This window comes from Eumetopias jubatus, unplaced genomic scaffold (assembly GCF_037043125.1).
Source record: "Eumetopias jubatus isolate StellerSeaLion01/CBP00866 unplaced genomic scaffold, mEumJub1_p1.0 scaffold_8, whole genome shotgun sequence".
NCBI classification, from domain to species: domain Eukaryota; kingdom Metazoa; phylum Chordata; class Mammalia; order Carnivora; family Otariidae; genus Eumetopias; species Eumetopias jubatus.
In genome coordinates, this window is record NW_028274814.1 from 139,455,623 (window position 1) to 139,476,312 (window position 20,690).

The 20,690-nt window shown below is 49.0% G+C and overlaps 1 protein-coding gene across 1 annotated transcript in view; it reads left to right on the forward strand.

Moving 5' to 3' along the window:
* The window catches only part of TBC1D22A (TBC1 domain family member 22A), a 346,524-nt gene that overhangs the window by 180,630 nt on the left and 145,204 nt on the right, over positions 1-20,690 (forward strand). Inside the window, exon 9 of the mRNA XM_028115313.2 lies at positions 5,383-5,492. Coding sequence (XP_027971114.2) covers positions 5,383-5,492 — 110 coding nt within the window. The remainder of the gene's footprint in view (positions 1-5,382; positions 5,493-20,690) is intronic.

Here is a 20,690-nt window from a genome sequence, read left to right on the forward strand (position 1 = left end):
CGTGCTGCCCTATCTCAGACTGAGAGGCTGGCCGTTGTCAGCTGGCCTCCACTCACCACCAGGCGCAGCTGCTTCCTGGCACACGACCCTCCTGTGGGTCCTTCATGTGTCAGCTGGGTGCGCTTACCTCCGAGGGCTGCTTCGGATGCAGTGGGCTCTGGCGCCATGGGATGTGCTCTGTCCGTCAGTGGCGGCAGGTGCCCTTGCTGTCCAGTGAGCAGCCTCATCACCACAACAGACTTGCTTTGAGCCCATCACCCTGCCTCTTCCTTACCCACTGACCCTGCTGGTTTTCTGGACATGGAAATGTGGACAAGAAATTTCTGCTCTTTATTTACCTAAGATAGCTTTTTGGATATTGCAGAATAGCAGTTACATCCCTATGTGGTTTTTTCCTTACCAGCCAGAATGTCCTCCATTCTTTTATTAGTTCCTTATATCTACCTACCCTTCTGCCGGTCCACCCACCCACCCAGGCTGGTGGGCGAGTCACGACTGACTCTGGATGTGCTAATTGTGCCATGCTGTTCACATTTCTACGATGGGCAGTGCTGACCCCCCCCCCCCCCCCCACTGATCGCCAGCAGTTCCCTACCCTAATTGTCCTGACGCCCAAATGCCCCACGAGCTTCTCAGAACGCTTAGAAGGGCACCACCACTGTTGGGAACTTTCTCTAGGGCTATCCATGGAAAGATAGACCTTAGTGAAACTATCCCAGCTGCTTACACAGTATTTTTTTCCCTATTGGCAAAAGTCCTAAGTGTTAATTGTGAAAATTTGTGTTCTCTTTTTACTCTCTACCTTTCTGCAAAAAGTGAAGAGTTGTAGTTACCACCACCCGCGATGTTCTTTCCCAGGGGGCACCACGGTCATGTTTCTGGCATCTTTCTGAGTAATGTTCTCTGGGTGCTTGTGCACACAGACAGGTGAGGGTTGGAGTTTTTGATATAAACGGTGTCATTGATAAAGATGAGATTATTTTATAAATTGCTTTTTCAACAATAATATGGCAGGGTAGCATTTTCAAAGAATTTATTTAAATCATCCCCTAAAGCCGTTTCATGATTTGAGAAGGCAGGTGAGAGATTTTATAAATTAAATGGCTGTTTTTTATATCTTGCGCCTGCACGTGCACTTGTGGCTGATTGTCTGTCCCGGGCCGGGCAGTGTCTTCCCTGCTTCCCCATGTGCACTCGGCTTAGACTGTGCATGTGTTGGTCTCCCTGTCACTCTGAGCTCTGGGAGTCAGAGCTCCCAGCTTTCTCAGCTCGGGGTCCTCAAGGTGCAGGGCCTGGCCCTGATGGGTGGTGCTGTGGGCAGCTGGGGAGCAGGCTGGCTGCAGCTCTTCGACGGCAGTGTGTGTGCATGCCCATGTTTGTGCTGACGGGATACAGTAGGACGTGGGATCCAGTCCAGTTTCAGATGAAACAGGTCGGCTTAAATTCTGTTGTTGGCAGTCATGTGTTTGGTATCCGTGCTGCCTTCGCGAGTCCGCAGTACCTTCCCCGTGCTGGCTTCCAGGGCCTGTCCGTCCTGCCTGCCTGGCTGGGAGAGGGCCGTGTACGGGGTGCTTGGGGTCACGGTCCAGGGGTGCCCCATTGGGCAGCCACCTCCCATGGCGGACGGCGGCCTCGAGCAGCTTGTGGAGCTGCTCCTGGAGCGTCTGCGCAGCGTGGGTCAGAATTAGCTAAGCCCACATCCCCGTGGCCCAGAGGGGTTGGCACCGAGAGCCCTGTCCAGCCCCGGCCCCGCGGCATGGTTCCCAAGGCCCCGTCTCCTCCGCTGTCGCCAGGCTTGTCCCATTCCTGTGATTCTACCGATTTCCCCTTGGAGTTGTGTTTCTTTTTTTGAACCCCGGGATTGCCTGGAACCGTCCACGTCAGTGGTTTCCTCTCCTTTGTGATCTCGGTGGGGCAGTGTTTCTGGTCTCTCCCCGTCCCTTGACGCGGCCCATGTTTAGGGGGCAAAGCACTGCGTAGCGCAGCCTCTGTGTCCGCGGACAGGAGGGCTCCTGAGGCCCCAGGCTTCCCTGGTGGCTCCCCGTTCGGGTTCCCGCCCCCCTGGCCCCCCTCCTTGCCCCAGAGATGTGGAGGCAGCATGCCCTGGTGGGAGGCATGTATTACCTTTGGAGCCGGTTGGGTTTGAGTTGTAAGCTGCCACGACTGTTGGCCATTTTGGGGTCTGCCTCTGAGGGCCCTCCTGGCCCACAGTGTTGAGTCTCCCGGGCCTCGTGGCAGATGCTGCAGTAAGTTAGCCTCTGACCGACAGCACCTGTGCTGAACGTGCGGCTTTTGCTCCTGGTTTGGTCTGGGCTGTGCCCCCAGGAACCATTAGAGCCCCATCTCCTGTGGGGAGCCCCAGGAGGACCCCGTAGCAGCTGCGCCAGCCTTGGTGGGGTGTTCTGTTCTCGGCTCTGACCCTGTGCCTGCGGCGCAAGCCTTCTGGAGTGTTCTGTGCTGCCCTCCGCGTTTTCTCCTGTGTCAGCCGATGTTTTCTCCAGGAGGATGGATATTTATCTCATTCTGACAATGAGGGTCATTCCGATTCTCTTGGCTTTTTTTGAAGACAGATTGGCATAGGGGTGCTCTGAGTTAAATGCCATTACTTCATTACATTGAAGAGTGACAAATGGCCCGTTGTGAGAGCTGACACTTGAAAGAGGCTGCCCAGCTGACCTTTCCTGGCATAAGGCAGTAAGACAGCTAAGCAGACCGAGAAACATCTCCGAGGCCTGCGTCCCGCGCTCCTGCACTGGGGGGCCCGCTGCCCCTACGAGCTGGGGATGCTCTGTCCTAACAGCCGAGGCAACATCTTGGTGCTTTGAAGGCCCTGGAAAGAGAATGCGTCGATGGAAAACTTTTCAGGAGTAGTCCTCTGAGGATTGTGGTGGAGTCCGTTCCCTGAGATGGGGGATAAAATCAGACCTGCTCTAGGGTGGTAGGGAGTGGAGCTGAGTCCGCCGAAGCCGGAGGAGGCCGCTTACACTCGCGCCCGCCGGCTTGCTCTTCCAGCAGGACGGTGTCATGTGCTCGGTAGTGACCCCAGGAGACCTCGCTTCCTCCTCTGTAGACAGGCGGAGTTGGTGCCTCCCCCCTAGGCTGCCTCAGGCCTTCAGAGCCAGCATTTCCGGCAGAGCCATACATGGCGGGGCTTTGTCAGCGGCTGCGTGTGAGCCAGACGTTGGCCTCCCGGGACAGCCAAGGTCTGAGGCCAGGCACCTTGCTGGGCCGTGGCCAGGGGGCAGAGCGGTGCCCGGCTGTGGGAGGGAGAGCCCACAGCCCTCGGGGCAGCTGGGACAGGGCACGGGTCCCCGGCGGGCTCGAACTGAGGAGGGAGCTCAGAGCCGGCCAGGCCAGCCTGGGGACGCCTTCACCATAGTCCTGCATCCGTGGGGAGGGGCTCTGAGCTTCTGCAAGGCATCGCCTCTTGACTCATCTCTGTGCCCAAGGCCCTGGAGCGTAGGGACTGAGCCACCACACGGGGAGCACCTGCTGTGTGTTGTCGCATTGTCCCAGCAAGGGAACGACAGCCCAGTGTTCCACAGGGGACAAGTGATAGGCAGTATGGCCCATCCATACCTCGGAATGTTCTTCTGCTATGGAGAGGACAGGTGCTGGCACAGGCTGTGGCCTGGATGACCCCAGGAGCTTGGCACTGAGTGAAGGGAACAGGCACAGAAGGCTCCATCCCGCATGATCCCATTACGTGCAATGTCCAGGATGGGCGGATCCACGGAGGCAGAGCACAGAGGGGTGGTTGCCAGGGGCGAGTGCCTGCTGATGGGCTGGCTTGCGGTGGTGAAAAAGTTCTGGAATTACGTGGTGGTGATGGTTATCCAACTCTGAGACACTAAAACCCAGTGATTTTTGTGCTTTAAAAAAGGTGAATTTTGTTGTATATGGACTACATCGCAATAAAATAAACCCCTGAATGAAACCAAAATGCAGAAGTGCTTGTTGAGTGAGCGGGGCAGTAAAGGAATGAGTGGGGACAGAGTGACTTTCCAGGCCTCAGTCCCCACAGACGTGGTCCTGGGCGCCCCGGGGACATGCGGTGACAAGAGGCTGAGAGCAGAGCTGATGGGGACGTGTCCTCGTGGCTGTACGCGGCTGGGATGGATGCGTGTCCAGGGCGGGGCCTGCCTGTGTAGACCGGTGTGGCCCACACGCAGGGCCTGGCCAGGCTTGGGTCTGCACTCGCCTGGCCTGTTGTCACCATTGTGGTTTCTGTCGTGAACAGGGAGCGGAGTGGAAGGGGGTTCACCGTGGCTCTCGCAGCCACGTGCTGTGACGTGAGGCGAGGCTGTGTGGGGCTGCCTGTCAGGAGGGCCTGTGTCCTGACCACGCTGCCACGGGCTGTCCCCGGGGGCCACACCTGCTGTTTCACTGCAGCCTGTTTCCAAGGGGCGCAGTGGTGGTGGTAGCAGACGTGTGACGGGGGTTCATGAGCGAGGACATTCGATCGTGGGGAGGAGCGCCTGTCACCTCACAGCTACTCAACAGGTGGTAGCAATTAGTATTCTTAGGATTATTGTCATCTCTACCTACTTAAAACTTTCCAAATATGTTCTCAACAGAAATGTTTCTTTGCTTCGAGAATGTTTTTCTTGCAAGGATGCCCTGCATGTTGGCAAAATAAAACAAAATTAAATAAAATGAAAAAATAGAACGCACAACTTCTAAAACATTTATGAGTGTTGTGCTGGATGATAGCGGCGTTTGTAAGGATCTAAAACTAGTTCGTTCAAACGTCTGATAAGCCATTTCAGTTAAGTGTCTGTTTTGCATTTTAAAAATTTTAAGTTATGTTCTCTCATTGGGTTTTTTGTGTCCGAAGAAGGAGACTATTCAGAACACTGCCGCCTGTTCTTTCTCTTCAGGCTCCTGCTTTCACGGGTGCTTGCCTGTAGCCGAGGGATCTTTGCCCAGCGTGGTTTTGGAAACCCTCACCTTGGGAACCGGTTTTGAGAGAAATTATTGTCTAATGAATATGTAACCACATTAGAAGCAGAATTTTAAACAATCTTATGAAAAAGCTTTCAGATCTGTGTTGGGAATAAGTAATGTCTTTTAGGCCCTCTCTTATTAGGAGGTGAATTGCCTGAGAAGCAATAATTTATAATATATTAATTATGTTAATTAATTGGAAAAGACTCAGAATATTAATTATCTGCAACTAATTAGGTATTAAAATGGAGAACCATTAAGTGATGAGGTTGAAGCCTATGAGCCATCTAGTTCAAGCAAGAAAAATGGGCCCCGGCGTGACCTTGCCTGCCGCGTGCAAGTCTCTACCAGCCGTGCCCCCCCCCCCAGCCCCGCCCCGTGGTGTGTCCTGTGGATTAACCGCTCGCTGTCTTTTCCATGCTCCCTGGTGCACAGAGGAGGAGGATGTGGACGCTGCCGACGTCTCCCGCGTGCCCGCAGACGTGCTGCGTAACGTCGAGGCCGACACGTACTGGTGCATGAGCAAGCTGCTGGATGGTATTCAGGTGAGCTCCTGCCGGCCTGGACTCTGTATCTGAAACCAGTGTCATGGGGGTGGGGGGCACTGGGCCTGTTGCACAGGCCTGCCTCTGGGCTCAGCCTGGCCACGTGCTGCCTTCTGAAGCCTCCCCTTCTATGCCTGGGCTATGCCTCCTTCACAGGGTCGACAGGTGTGAGAAATACTGCGTGTGTGTGGGGCTCTGCTGGACTTGGTGTCAGTCAGGGTGGATGGCAGAGATTTTCGCAGAAAGGCCTCAGGTCTCCCAGGGCCAGGGGTGATTTTATGGAAGTGGTTTGGGGGAAAGACCCTACACAGAGTAGGAAGGAGGACTGGAGCCTCTTGATGTAGCAATCCGTGGTCGAGGTAGATGGAGGTCCCCTGGTGGGTGTGGACCATCTAAGCCTCATTCTGTGCTGACAGGGCTTTTGTAGATGCACACTCTGTGCCAGGGGCTGCGTGCCTTCCTGGGGAGGGAGAGGTATGTCAGCAGAGGCCTCCCAGGAGCTCAGTGTGGGACACAGGGTAGACCTGGAGGGGGCATAAGACACGTGCTCCCAAGGACCCGATTTGAGAATGCAGTGAGACTTGGAGGAGGGGTGACGGGGATGGGGGCGGGTGTGTAGAGCCCAGAGCAGGGTTTGGTTGATGGAGGTTTTCTGCGGGACCTCATGGGCTGGGTTCATTCCAAAGATGCCCCAGGGGCGGAGGCCGTGTGGGCGTCTGTGCGCTGTGCCGGGACCCCTTTTGTCGCAGGTGAGTAGGGGAGAAGTTGATGGGGTGCACTTGTTACCTGCATTTCCAGCCAGGCTGGGCCTTCCTGAGCCGTTGTCATGGTGCTGTTCCCGACACCACTGCCCGTGGAGGCCTTGGCTCAGCTGCTGGGCTAAAAGGGGCCCGAGGAAGACTTTTACATGATGTGGTCTCCAGATTTGGGTCCTGAGGTTTAATTTGAATAAATTAGCCAGAATGACTGTGTGGGAGAGAACGGTGTGGGCTCACCTTACTTTTGATAACTGAGAAGCGACAAAGAGCAAGTAGAAGGCCTTCCCGTAATGACGAGTAAGAACCTTGTTTGCCTCTTACAGAGGAAAATACGATTTTGGCCCAAGTCTCGATTTATCATTCCCCTCCATTGTTAACGTTTTCATATGTGTTAATCTTCTCCCAAAATGTAAGACTTTTTTTTTTCCCATCTAAGAAAGGGATTGAATCATAATGTGAGACATTATAAATTTCAAGTGTCACTTCTGTGATCATGAGTGATGGAATTCCTGCCATTTACGTACTTATCCTGCTTCTATTTGTGAATAAAACCAGCTCTACACTGGAAGTGACCCTGGCTTTTCATTTTTCATCTGAAGTTTGCCGTCTGATGAAATGGCTTTTGGACCAGGGTTGCGTGTGCGTGTGCGTGCATGTGTGCAGTGCGGCTTTCTCTGGGTATGCGCGTTCGCTGCCCTCTGTAGGCTGCCGCAAGCCACAGGGCCCTGACGTGAGCAGGTTACCAGCACTGGGGGACTCGGGGAGATCTGTCATTCCCTGAGATGAGGAGAGCTCCTCTGGGGGGCTGTTGGGTGTGTGCGGGTGCCCCCACTGCTTTGTGTGGACAGGTGTGAGGGTCTGAGGGGACGGAGAAGCAGGCGGAAAGACGGACCGGGTGTCAGCGCCCTGAGGAGCTGGAAGCTTCTGTTGCTGCGCTTGCTCTCATACACCTGGGCTCGCCCTATCCTTTCTGCTCTCTCCTGACAACTCGAGAGCCGTCTTCCTGGAGCACCTTCTCATCATATCACTGCCCTGCTTGAAAACCATTGAGAACTCATGCTTGGCCTTGTTAAGCGAGGCCCTGTCAGCCTGGCCTTCACCGGTTCCCTGCAGCTCAGGAAGTTCAGGGCTGTCTATCGAGTGACGCTAAATCCACGTGCCGGGGAGACTGCAGGGAGTCCGAGTCGCTGGGCCACGGCCGTGCAGCAGCTCTCCTGCTCTCCTCGGCAGCAGCGATGGGGCTTCCCGTGGTCAGTGGGCAGTGATGGCTAGCGTGTCCGAGTGGCTCTTAGCTTCACAGCAGAGCAGATGTCACACTCTGCACACACACAGATCCCTTGCCTGGGGTCAAAGAGCCTGTGTTGGGACCCACATGTGAGCTCTGAAGCCTGTGGTTTTCTACTCTGCTTTATGACCGTGTCCAGCTGAAATCAGTGGAAATGACTTCCATTTTGCTGGCTACGTTCTAGAGGGCAAAAACCACATCTGCTCATTTTTCTGGAGACGTAACTCTGCTTTCGGCTCACCTTGTGGCCTCAGTCTGAGACTCTGTTCTGCATTTGGCCAGAGTGTGGTGAGCACCTGCTGTGTACAGGGGCTGTGCACAGTCACCAACCTGTTGTCCCTGCAGGATGAGTATCCTGGTGGCCAGGGGTGCGTGGAGAGGACTGCCGATGGACGGCAGAGTTCTAGGGGTCCTGGAGGTGGGGGACCAGAGTTCTGGGGCTTGGGAGCCTCTTGTCCCAGGAGGATGACAGACTAGGCCCAGAAAGAAGCTGCTCCCTCCCAGCATATGCCTGGAGGCGTTGGGTGATGTTGAGCAAGAATTGTCTAAAATTTAAAGCTGGACTCCTTACCAAGGGGAGGGAGTCCTCCGGACACGAGGAGTGATGACCCCACTAGTGGACGCTAGCAAGTGTGAAGGGAATGATTACAGTCATGCCTAAAAGTTAAGGTTTTATTATCTTGGCAAGGGGTAGAAATAAGATAAAGCCGGTCCTGCATAGGGAAATCCTGGTGCTACTCCAAAACAAAAAAAAAATGTTTCTCCATCAAGGCTTTCCAGCTTCGTGTCTCGGGGCTACGTTACAGTCTTCAAAAGTCATGAGGAACTCAAAGAGCTTTGACTCATGTGGGTGAATTCTGTCGGTATTTACTATGTTAGAAACTCAGAGATCATTTAAAAATATTTAGTAATTTATCTTAAAGTAACAACGATAAATTCCTTATATGCTATTATAAATAACATATCTCGGTAATTAATATTTTTGAAACATAACTATTTCGTGAGAAGGAAGGCACTGTGTTCCCCTGTGTTAAGACCCTGTAAGGTCTGACTCCATAGAAGATACCTAATTTCTCACGTGTGCTTCTGCATTCAGTCTGTGGAGATATGTTGGGTTTGATGGGAGTATGTGAAAATAGTCCGGCCTCTCCCAGGCAGGGCGTTGGGAGTGGGAGGAGAATTTTCATAGCGCTCTCCTGACGACTGTGGATGTTTGCTTGTTTTTTTTTTTTAATTTTTTTATTGTTATGTTAATCACCATATATTACATCATTCGTTTTTGATGCAGTGTTCCATGATTCATTGTTTGTTCATAACACCCAGTGCTCCATGCTGAACGTGCCCTCCTCAATACCCATCACCAGGCTAACCCATCCCCCTACCCCCCTCCCCTATAGAACCCTCAGTTTGTTTTTAGAGTCCATCATCTGTCATGGTTCGTCTCCCCCTCTGACATACTCCCCTTTTCTTCCTCTCCTGTTATCTTCTTCTTTTTCTTTTTTCTTAAAATATGTTGCGTTGTTTCAGAAGTACAGATCCGTGATTCATCAGTCTTGCACAATTCACAGCGCTCACCATAGCACATACCCTCCCCAATGTCTATCACCCAGCCACCCCATCCCTCCCACCCCCAACCACTCCAGTAACACTCAGTTTGTTTCCTGAGATTAAGAATTCCTCATATCAGTGAGGTCATGTGATACATGTCTTTCTCTGATTGACTTATTTCACTCAGCATAACACCCCCCAGTTCCATCCACGTCGTTGCAAATGGCAAGATCTCATTCCTTTTGATGGCTGCATAATATTCCATTGTGTATATATATACCAACTCTTCTTTATCCATTCATCTGTCGATGGGCATCTTGGCTCTTTCCACAGTTTGGCTATTGTGGACATTGCTGCTATAAACATTGGGGTACACGTACCCCTTCGGGTCCCTACATTTGTATCTTTGTGGTAAATACCCAGTAGTGCAATTGCTGGATCGAATGGTAGCTCTAATTTCAACTGTTTGAGGAACCTCCATACTGTTTTCCAGAGGGGTTGCACCAGCTTGCATTCCCACCAACAGTGTAGGAGGGTTCCCCTTTCTCCACATCCCCGCCAACATCTGTCGTTCCCTGACTTGTTAATTTTAGCCATTCTGACGGGTGTGAGGTGGTATCTCATTGAGGTTTTGATTTGGATTTCCCTGATGCCGAGCGATGTTGAGCACTTTTTCATGTGCCTTTTGGCCATTTGGATGTCTTCTTTGGAGAAATGTCTGTTCATGTCTTCTGCCCATTTCTTGATTGGATTATTTGTTCTTTGGGTGTTGAGTTTGATAAGTTCTTTATAGATTTTGGATACTAGCCCTTTATCTGATATGTCATTTGCAAACATTTTCTCCCATTCTGTCGGTTGTCTTTTGGTTTTGTGGACTGTTTCTTTTGCTGTGCAAAAGCTTTTTATCTTGATGAAATCCCAATAGTTCATTTTTGCCCTGGCTTCCCGTGCCTTTGGCGATGTTTCTAGGAAGAAGTTGCTGCGGCTAAGGTCGAAAAGGTTGCTACCTGTGTTCTCCTTTAGGATTTGGATGGACTCCTGTCTCACGTTTAGGTCTTTCAACCATTTGGAGTCTATTTTTGTGTGTGGTGTAAGGAAATGGTCCAGTTTCATTCTTCTGCATGTGGCTGTCCAATTTTCCCAACACCATTTGTTGAAGAGACTGTCTTTTTGCCATTGGACATTCTTTCCTGCTTTGTCAAAAATAAGTTGACCATAGAGTTGAGGGTCCATTTCTGGGCTCTCGATTCTGTTCCATTGATCTATGTGTCTGTTTTTGTGCCAGTACCATACTGTCTTGATGATGACAGCTTTGTAATAGAGCTGGAAGTCCGGAATTGTGATGCCGCCAGCTTTGCTTTTCTTTTTCAGTATTCCTCTGGCTATTCTGGGTCTCTTCTGGTTCCATACAAATTTTAGGATTATTTGTTCCATTTCTTTGAAAAAAGTGGATGGTATTTTGATGGGGATTGCATTGAATGTGTAGATTGCTCTAGGTAGCATTGACATCTTCACAATGTTGATTCTCCCAATCCATGAGCATGGAACGTTTTTCCATTTCTTTGTGTCTTCTTCAATTTCTTTCATGAGTATTTTATAGTTTTCTGAGTACAGATCCTTTGCCTCTTTGGTTAGATTTATTCCTAGGTATCTAATGGTTTTGGGTGCAATTGTAAATGGGATAGACTCCTTGATTTGTCTCTCTTCTGTCTTGTTGTTGGTGTATAGGAATGCCACTGATTTCTGTGCATTGATTTTATATCCTGCTACTTTACTGAATTCCTGTATGAGTTCTAGCAGTTTTGGGGTGGAGTCTTTTGGGTTTTCCACATACAGTATCATATCATCTGCAAAGAGTGAGAGTTTGACTTCCTCTTTGCCGATTTGGATGCCTTTGATTTCTTTTTGTTGTCTGATTGCTGTGGCTAGGACTTCTAATACTATGTTGAATAGCAGTGGTGAGAGTGGACATCCCTGCCGCGTTCCTGACCTTAGGGGAAAAGCTCTCAGCCTTTCCCCATTGAGAATGATATTTGCTGTAGGTTTTTCATAGATGGCTTTTATGATATTGAGGTATGTACCCTCTATCCCTACACTCTGAAGAGTTTTGATCAAGAAAGGATGTTGTACTTTGTCAAATGCTTTTTCTGCATCTATTGAGAGGATCATATGATTCTTGTTCTTTCTTTTGTTAATGTATTGTATCACGTTGATTGATTTGCGGATGTTGAACCAGCCTTGCAGCCCAGGAATAAATCCCACTTGGTCGTGGTGAATAATCCTTTTAATGTACTGTTGGATCCTATTGGCTAGTATTTTGGTGAGAATTTTTGCATCCATGTTCATCAAGGATATTGGTCTGTAATTCTCTTTTTTGCTGGGGTCTTTGTCTGGTTTTGGGATCAAGGTAATGCTGGCCTCATAAAATGAGTTTGGAAGTTTCCCTTCCATTTCTATTTTTTGGAACAGTTTCAGGAGAATAGGTATTAATTCTTCTTGAAATGTCTGATAGAATTCCCCTGGGAAGCCATCTGGCCCTGGGCTTTTGTTTCTTGGGAGATTTTTGATGACTGCTTCAATTTCCTTAGTGGTTCTAGGTCTGTTCAGGTTTTCTATTTCTTCCTGGTTCAATTTTGGTAGTTGATACATCTCTAGGAATGCACCCATTTCTTCCAGGTTATCTAATTTGCTGGCATAGAGTTGCTCATAATATGTTCTTATAATTGTTTGTATTTCTTTGGTGTTGGTTGTGATCTCTCCTCTTTCATTCATGATTTTGTTGATTTGGGTCATTTCTCTTTTCTTTTTGATCAGTCTGGCCAGGGGTTTATCAATCTTGTTAATTCTTTCAAAGAACCAGTTCCTAGTTTCGTTGATCTGTTCTACTGTTCTTTTGGTTTCTAGTTCATTGATTTCTGCTCTGATCTTAATGATTTCTCTTCTCCTGCTAGGTTTAGGCTTTATTTGCTGTTCTTTCTCCAGCTCCTTTAGGTGTAGGGTTAGGTTGTGTATTTGAGACCTTTCTTGTTTCTTGAGAAAGGCTTGTATTGCTATATACTTTCCTCTCAGGACTGCCTTTGCTGTATCCCAAAGATTTTGAACAGTTGTGTTTTCATTTTCATTGGTTTCCATGAATTTTTTTAATTCTTCTTTAATTTCTTGGTTGACCCATTCATTCTTTAGTAGGATGCTCTTTAGCCTCCATGTATTTGAGTTCTTTCCGACTTTCCTCTTGTGGTTGAGTTCTAGTTTCAAAGCATTGTGGTCTGAAAATATGCAGGGAATGATCCCAATCTTTTGGTACCGATTGAGACCTGATTTGTGACCTAGGATGTGATCAATTCTGGAGAATGTTCCATGGGCACTAGAGAAGAATGTGTATTCCGTTGCTCTGGGATGGAATGTTCTGAATATGTCTGTGAAGTCCATTTGGTCCAGTGTGTCATTTAAAGTCTTTATTTCCTTGTTGATCTTTTGCTTAGATGATCTGTCCATTTCAGTCAGGGGGGTGTTAAAGTCCCCCACTATTATTGTATTGTTGTCAATGTGTTTCTTTGCTTTTGTTATTAATCGCCTTATATAATTGGCTGCTCCCATGTTCGGGGCATAGATATTTACAATTGTTAGATCTTCTTGTTGGATAGACCCTTTAAGTAGGATAGAGTGTCCTTCCTCATCTCTTATTACAGTCTTTGTTTTAAAATCTAGTTTGTCTGATATAGGGATTGCCTCCCCAGCTTTCTTTTGGTGTCCATTAGCATGGTAAATGGTTTTCCACCCCCTCACTTTCAATCTGGGGGTGTCTTTGAGTCTAAAATGAGTCTCTTGCAGACAGCATATTGATGGGTCTTGTTTTTTAATCCAATCTGATAGCCTGTGTCTTTTGATTGGGGTATTTAGCCCATTTACATTCAGGGTAACTATTGAAAGGTATGAATTTAGTGCCATTGTATTACCTGTAAGGTGACTGTTAACTGTCTGTTGTCTGTGTTCGTTTCTGCTCTTTGCTGCTTTTAGGTTCTCTCTTTGCTTAGAGGACCCCTCTCAATATTTCTTGGAGGGCTGGTTTCGTGTTTGCAAATTCCTTTAGTTTTTGTTTGTTCTGGAAGCTTTTTATCTCTCCTTCTATTTTCAATGATAGCCTAGCTGGATATAGTATTCTTGGCTGCATATTTTTCTCGTTTAGTGCTCTGAAGATATCTTGCCAGTCCTTTCTGGCCTGCCAGGTCTCTGTGGATAGGCCTGTTGCCAGTCTAATGTTTCTACCATTGTAGGTTACATATCTCTTCTCCCGAGCTGCTTTCAGGATTTTCTCTTTGTCTCTGAGACTCGTAAGTTTTACTATTAGATGTTGGGGTGTTGACCTATTATTATTGACTTTGAGAGGGGTTCTCTGTGCCTCCTGGATTTTAATGCCTGTTTCCTTCCTCACATTAGGGAAGTTCTCTGCTATAATTTGCTCCAATATACCTTCTGCCCCTCTCTCTCTCTCTTCTTCTTCTAGGATCCCAATTATTCTAATGTTGTTTCGTCTTATCGTATCACTTATCTCTCGAATTCTGCCCTCGTGATCCTGTAGTTGTTTCTCTCTCTTTTTCTCAGCCTCTTTATTTTCCATCATTTGGTCTTCTATATTGCTGAATCTCTCTTCTGCCTCATGTATCCTAGCATTTAGTGCCCCCATTTTTGATTGCACCTCATCAGTAGCCTTTTTGATTTCAATTTGGTTAGATTTTAGTTCTTTTATTTCTCCAGAAAGGGTTTCTCTAATAACTTCCACGCTTTTTTCAAGCCCAGCTAGTATCTTTAAAGTCATGATTCTGAACTCTAGGTCCGACATCGTACTAATGTCCGTATTGAGTAGGTCCCTGGCTGACGGTACTACCTCTTGTTCTTTTTGCTGAGGTGATTTCTTTTGTCTTGTCATTTTGTCCAGAGGAGAATAGATGAATGAGAGAACAAAATGCTAACAGGTTTACAACGTCCCCAGCAAATATACTGTATACAATTCGAAAAGACCTGAAACCAGGGGAAAAGAAAGGGAAAGAAAGAAAAAAGAAAGAGGAAAAAAAAAAAAGAAAAAAAAAGATAAAAACAAAAACAAAACAATACAAAAAAAGCAGAATATGATCAAATATGATCAGGCTAGTGCATAGATCAGTGCCACACACTAGATTTTGGGCGTATTTTGGTCTGTTAGAAAAAAGTGCCTCCTAAAATTTTAAAGGAAGAAAGACATATATGTACAAAATAAGGGTTGATACAATGAAGGGATGGAAGATGACTGTAAAGATGAAAATTATAAAAGATTTTATAAAAGGACTTGGTAAGATAAGTTGTTTGAAAAAGGAAAGAAGATTTAAGAAAAAAAAAAAGAAAAAGGGAGAGAATGTGATCAGGCAGGAGACTAGAACAAAGCCATACACTAGTGATTTAGGGTATATTTTGATCTGTTAGAAGAAACTGTACCTCAAAATTTTAAAGAGAGAACAACTTATATATATATGCCAAAAATAAGGGTAACTACTATGAAGGGATAAAATATGACTCTAAAAATGAAAAATAAAAAATGTTTTTTTTTTTTAAAAAGGGGATTGATAAGATGTTGGTTGAAAAAGGGAAAAAGAAAAATAAAAAAAAACAGTCAACAAAAATTAACTTTGATGAAATAATGAATCATGGTAAAAAAAAAAAAAAAAGCCATGAATCTATGTGCAGGATTCCCCTAGCGCTGGAGTTCTCCCGTTCTCCTTGATCGGTAAACTTGGTCTTGGCTTGCTGGCTGTTTGTGCTGATCTTCTGGGGGAGGGGCCTGTTGCTGTGGTTTCCAAATGTCTTTGCCGGAGGCGGAATTGCCCCGCCCTTGTCGGTCCGGGCTAAGCAAGCTGCTGGGGTTTGCTCTCAGGAGCTTTTGTTCCCTGCAAGCTCTTGGTACAGCTTTGGAGGACCAGGGCAGAAATGGTGGCCTCGCAATGTCCACCCGGAGGAGCTGAGAACTCGGGGCCCCGCTCCTCAGTGCGCCCCCAGAGAAAAGCAGTCACTCCCGTCTCCCCGGTCTCCGGCCGCACTCCGTGCTCACCCGGCCTGTGACCGAGCGTTGCTATCTCTGGCACCCGACCCCGTGTGGAGTCTCCAAACCCAGCAGATCCCTGCAGTGCGTTCCCGCACCGCTCCTCCCCAGGAAGGAAGGGGAGTCTCCCCGGATCTGCTGCTTGTTGGGTCCCTGCTGGGGGAGCCGTGCCCCGACTGGGCCGCAGATCACAGTTTATGGCCACCCCGAGCTGAGAGCCCGCGCCTCGGCTCCGTCTCTGCAGCCGGCTTCCCCACTCTGATACCTGGGAGCTCTGGCGCACTCAGGCACCCCCGGTCTCTCTGTGACCCCAAGGGTCCTGAGACCACACTGTCCCGGGAGGATTCCAACCCCCGCTTAGCCACTGCAGCGACGTCCCTCCGCCGAGCCAACTTCTTAAAGGTCCAATTTTGTGCTCCGCGGCTCTAGCACTTGCCAGAAGCGGCCGACGGAGGCCCCCTCCCCCGCCGTCTGTCCTCCCGAATATCGCCTCGGATTCACTTCTCCGCACGCCCTACCTTCCAGTAAGTGGTCGCTTCTCTGTTCAGAGAGTTGTTGCTACTCTCCTGTTCGATCTGTTGAGTTCGTAGGTGTTCAGAATGGTTTTGATCCCTATTCAGCTGAATTCCTGAGACCAGACGAAATCCAGGTCTCCTACTCCTCCGCCATCTTGCTCCGCCGCTGGATGTTTGCTTGTTAACACTAGACCATAGCTTAGCACACGGTGGCTTCCTGAAGGTTGCCTGCCGTGTGGCAGCTGAAGCCATGTCAGCCACCATTTTGTACTCAGTGACGTTGAAGTCCATTGGCCTGTCTTGCACTTTGAGTGGTGTTTTGCCCACGTGTGGTTCTGTAGCATTGAATGCTGACCGTTTGGGGAATAGTGGATGACTGAGGTGTGCTGAGCTTCTAGATGCTGACGCACTTCATCATACAGTATCACGTCTCATAGCATTACCACTATCTTGTTAGAAGAAGCTGGTAAGCCCAGAGTGGCAGACAAAAGTTCTTCAAAATTCAGAGTTTGGCTTAAAAGCTCAAATATTATTATTGGCAACACATACTGCCAATTGTTTTCCTTGAAATGACAGTCTTTGTTCATTTTTGAGAAAGTGCTAAATACCCAAGTTTGAATAACCAGTTTGCCTGTTAGTCATTTCTTCTAGTGAAAATGATGTTTCTTGAAAAATGTTATCTAATTCACTCATAGCTCCCACAATTGACCAGGAGCGTTTTTGGAAGAAATCACTGTTCTTTGGTACACATCTCAAGGGCTTTCTGTGTTCCCCACTTTTCCACACAGAATATTGAAAAGATGTTTACTTGAGGGTCGAGATCTAATGCAATATTAATCATAAAATTAGGAACTTCATCAAGGACATCCTTAAGCAAAATTGCCTTTTATTTATCTTCTTCACCATGAGTGCGAGGTACTAAGAATACGCTTTGGTGGTACTGCCTTGACTCATGCCAATGTGTCTGCATTTTACTCACCTTTCGCACCAGCCATGCAGGCGGCAACACCATGACAGAGGTAAATAACGTTGCTATTATTAGGAATGTGGTTTTGATCTCAAGGACCGCTTGAAAGGGTCTCCTGGACAGCAGCAGTGGACCAACTGCCCTGGAGAACCGCCGCCCTGGGGGCTGCTCTCTCAGCACAGGCCTGTGGTTTTCCCACAGAAAAGCCCCCTGAAGATGAGCTCACGACGGAAAAAGCATGAGACAGAGAAAGTGTGCGCCAGGACTGGACATTAACTGGCATTGTGATTAGCAGTGATCTACCCCAGGGCCTTGACACCCTATAGCAGCGATGTGAATGGAGCCAAAACAAGTAATTAACGTGAAGAACAAGACTCTGAAAGAAGAGCTCTCAGGTTTTTGAAAAGAGCCCAACAGAACTTCTAGCAACCAAACTTACGGTCGTTGAAATCTACCATTCATTAGACCCAGCAGAAGAGAGGATTAAAGTAGAAGGAGAAAATTATTGAGTGGGCAGCACCGAGGGAGGGCACGGATTTGGAAGAGAGGTTAGGGCAGAATGAACAGCAGGCCTGGGATGGGAAAACATGCTGTGGGAGCCCCTGTGCACACAGGTGGTGGCCAGAACTTTCCAGCACCTGTGAGAGACATGGGCTTTTATGGTCACTAAACAAACAAGTCTCAAGAAAGTGACATTAAAATATCACACCTGGAGAAACCAGAGTGAAGCCGCTACATATGGGAGGTCAGAGAAAATGTCATAGGAACGGCCAGTGACAGACAGATGAGTCGTTTGGGTCGACGGTTGGATGGGAAATAGGCCACAGCAGGAAAAGTAGAGGCCAGAATGAGATGCATTGTGTTTGGTGTTCTGGAGAAGGATAACTGTCAGGCCGGACTGGATTTACAAACAGGATCCAGCTATACACTACTTACAAGACACTCACCTAAAACATAAGATTACAAAATGGCACAAAGGAAGGGGTTGGGAGAAGTGCAACAGATCAACACTAACCGAAATACGAGCTTGGCAGTAGGGTGGCTCTTATGCATTATTAGATGAAATAGATTTTGAGGCAGAAAGCATTATTTGGGATAAAGAGCATCACTGCTGAGGGACAAGTGGATAAATTTACCAGGGAAGACACAATCCTGAACGTCTGCTACGACAGCACGCATGTGCATGGACAGAAGTGTATCTCTTGAGTGTGCGTGTGTAGGAGGCAGGCGGGGAAGAGAAGAGGCAAAAATTAGGTGGAAGTTCCTGAAGATACTGTCAGTGCGAGACGCTATTCTAAGTTCTTTGTGTTTGTTAACTTGGTGTTAACCTCAGTTTCCCTGCAACATGTCTATCAGGCGTTTCCCACTGTGGGGCGAGGAAGTTGCAGACTTGGGATTCAGACCCGCACAGTCTGGCCCCAGCTTTCCTGCATCTCAGTAATAAGCAGGTTAGGCAGACAAGAACTTGCAAGATCGAGACATATTTGTGCCACAGAGTTCATAAGGTTGAGCTACTGGCCATATCTGGAACCCCATGCCCGGCACACACACAGCATGTTCCCTTTCTTCCAGCGTGCGTGGGACATTCTAGAAATGGCTGACCGGCGGTTCTCACGGAGCGGTGCAGACCAGGGTCGACACTCTCTCTGGGCTGCGGCCCTGGCACGCAGACTCACCCAGATTCCCTGGGAAAGGGGGTGGTGGGCCGGAGTCCAAGGCCGGGCAGCTGGGTTGGCTTTGGCAGCTCTGAGAAAGGCCCGTAATTTGGCCCCCCCCCCAGGTTTCGGGCCTGCTTACTCATTTCTGATGGTGTCCTCGCGCTCGGTGTTTGTAGGGGACGTTCTTTCTATGGAGGGGCCTTGGTGCTGGGAGAAAAGAAGCAGCTGCGTTTCCAGGTGAAATAGTCTCATGGTGGAGACTCGGTTCGCGCTGTGGTGCCCTTGAGCTCCTGCTGGCTCTGAGCGGTGAAGGAAGGCCATTGGCACGGCCCTCAGTGGTGGCAGGTGGGGCTAGCGAGGGGCCATCTGTGGCCCAAACTAGAGCCTCAGCTGGGTGGTGGTGGGACGGGCAGAGAGAGAGCGCCGGGCAGACTGGGCAGGCCTCGTCCCCTGTGGTGCAGCTGTGAGTACCCGCGGTGGGGTACCTACTGCCTCCTTAGGGTTGCTGGGGAGGGCCTGGGTGTGGCAGCGAGGGGGCGGGGATCAGGGTACTAAATGGACAGCCCTGCCCGGGGAGGAATCTTACCAGGACTTCGTGAAGAGGTCTAGCCAGCAGATCTGCGTGGAAGTCGTCCACCCACGTGACCCTGCTAATTATTCTGATGGGTTGGTTTTGTCTTGACAAGGGGATGTGGTTATGAGAGGAGTCTTTATTTTGTGGTGAAATGGGCCACGTGGATCTGCCTGGTGGGCCGTGCAGTGGGGGGTTCCCACAGCAAGGGGGTGGCCTGGGCTGTCTGGGCACAGGCGGTATGGGGGGGGACGGGACGGGACCGTAAGTGTGGAAGCCATGGCTGTGTGCTTCCGTTCTGTTTTCTAGGCTGCAGGGGTGCATATCCTCCGTGCTGGGGAGTGTCCTTCTTGGGCTTTTCCCCATCTCTGCACGGTAGTGGCAGCGCCAGGCCGAGCTCGTGCTCGTTGAATTACGGCTTCCCCGTTTGCCTCTCCTGCAGTCATCCTGTTACTCTCGGATTCATTACTTAACAGGACAGCCTTTTTGAGGAGAAAAGGGCTGTTGCCCTTTATAATTAGCCTTCTACACTTCCTTTCCTTGGGGAAGCATTCCTCAGTTCAGAGAACTGGTCGGTGGCCTGGGAGTGAGGGGCTGTTGGGGAAAGAGACTGTGTTATCCTGGAACTTGTCAGACAGAAGGCTGGAAATATGGTGGCGTGGCGCCGCGCGTAGAGGATGTCCGGGCCTCTGCCAGCCCCATCCCCGGGGGGCTGCAGGGCCCACTGTCCCTCAGGTGTCGCTGCTGCGCGTCGGCCGTTGAAGATAAGGCCAGTGAGGAGAGAAGGGACAGACATATCACAGGAAACCAGAGCGGGTGCGGGGAGCCCTTGGAGCGCTTTCTGCTCCAAGAAGGAGAGGGGCCCCCAGCATGCTTGGAAGGTGGCCCAGGATCCTTAGAAAGGAGTGTAGACAGCCAGAGCCTGGGGCGGCCAGAGGCCTGGGGGCGTTGTTCTTTTCCAGCTCAGTGGAAACAGAAGAAGCGAGGGGGTCTGTTGCTTGGGAAGGTGGCTGAGAGGAAGCTCGCTCACGTGGCCCTGATTTGGCTGTCTTCACCTGGAAGGAGCAGCCGAGCCGTCGTGGGGAGGGGGGGAAAGCCGGGCCTTGGGCCCGGCCCCGTGGATGGAAGAATGAAGAAAGAGGCACCTAGTCCGTGCAGATGTGTTTCTGTCTCAAACACGAGATGAATCATGCTCTGTGTGTGGAAGGATCTTTAGAGAAGGGATTTTAGAGCCTCGTCGATAAAATTGAGAATTCTTGGCAACGTTTTAGAAAGGTTTATTAAATAGATAAGAGTGTGTTGGTTACTGGGCTGCAGCGGAAGATTCATTAAGAATGAGTCATTGAGCAGCAAACACTTTAAAAATGAAAATTAAAAAAAATTCAATTCACAATAGCATTGAAAAACGTAAAATCCATGTCATTGCCTGAATGAATAGTTCATTCCTTTTAATTACCAAGTAGTACTTCACTGTATGAATATATCAAGCTTGTTTCTCCGTCCATCTTTTTGGTGGAAGTCAAGGCTGTTTCTGGCCTTTGGTTGCTATGAATAAACTTTTTGTGGACATTCACATGCATGTCTTCTTGTTGACGTAACCTCCATTTCTCTTGCTCGGTGCCTAGGTGTAGCCTTGCAGGGCCATGCTGTGGGAGTGTATTTTGTTTCTGTGGAAAACAGCCCAGCATTTCCCCCAAATGGGCTGTACTGTTCTACACACCCAGCAGCTATGTGTGCGAGGCGGGGCTGCACCAGCACTCCCCTTCTCTGACGTGTCTATGCTGGACGGCAGTCTTCTGTTAGGATATGTATGTGTACGTATAGAG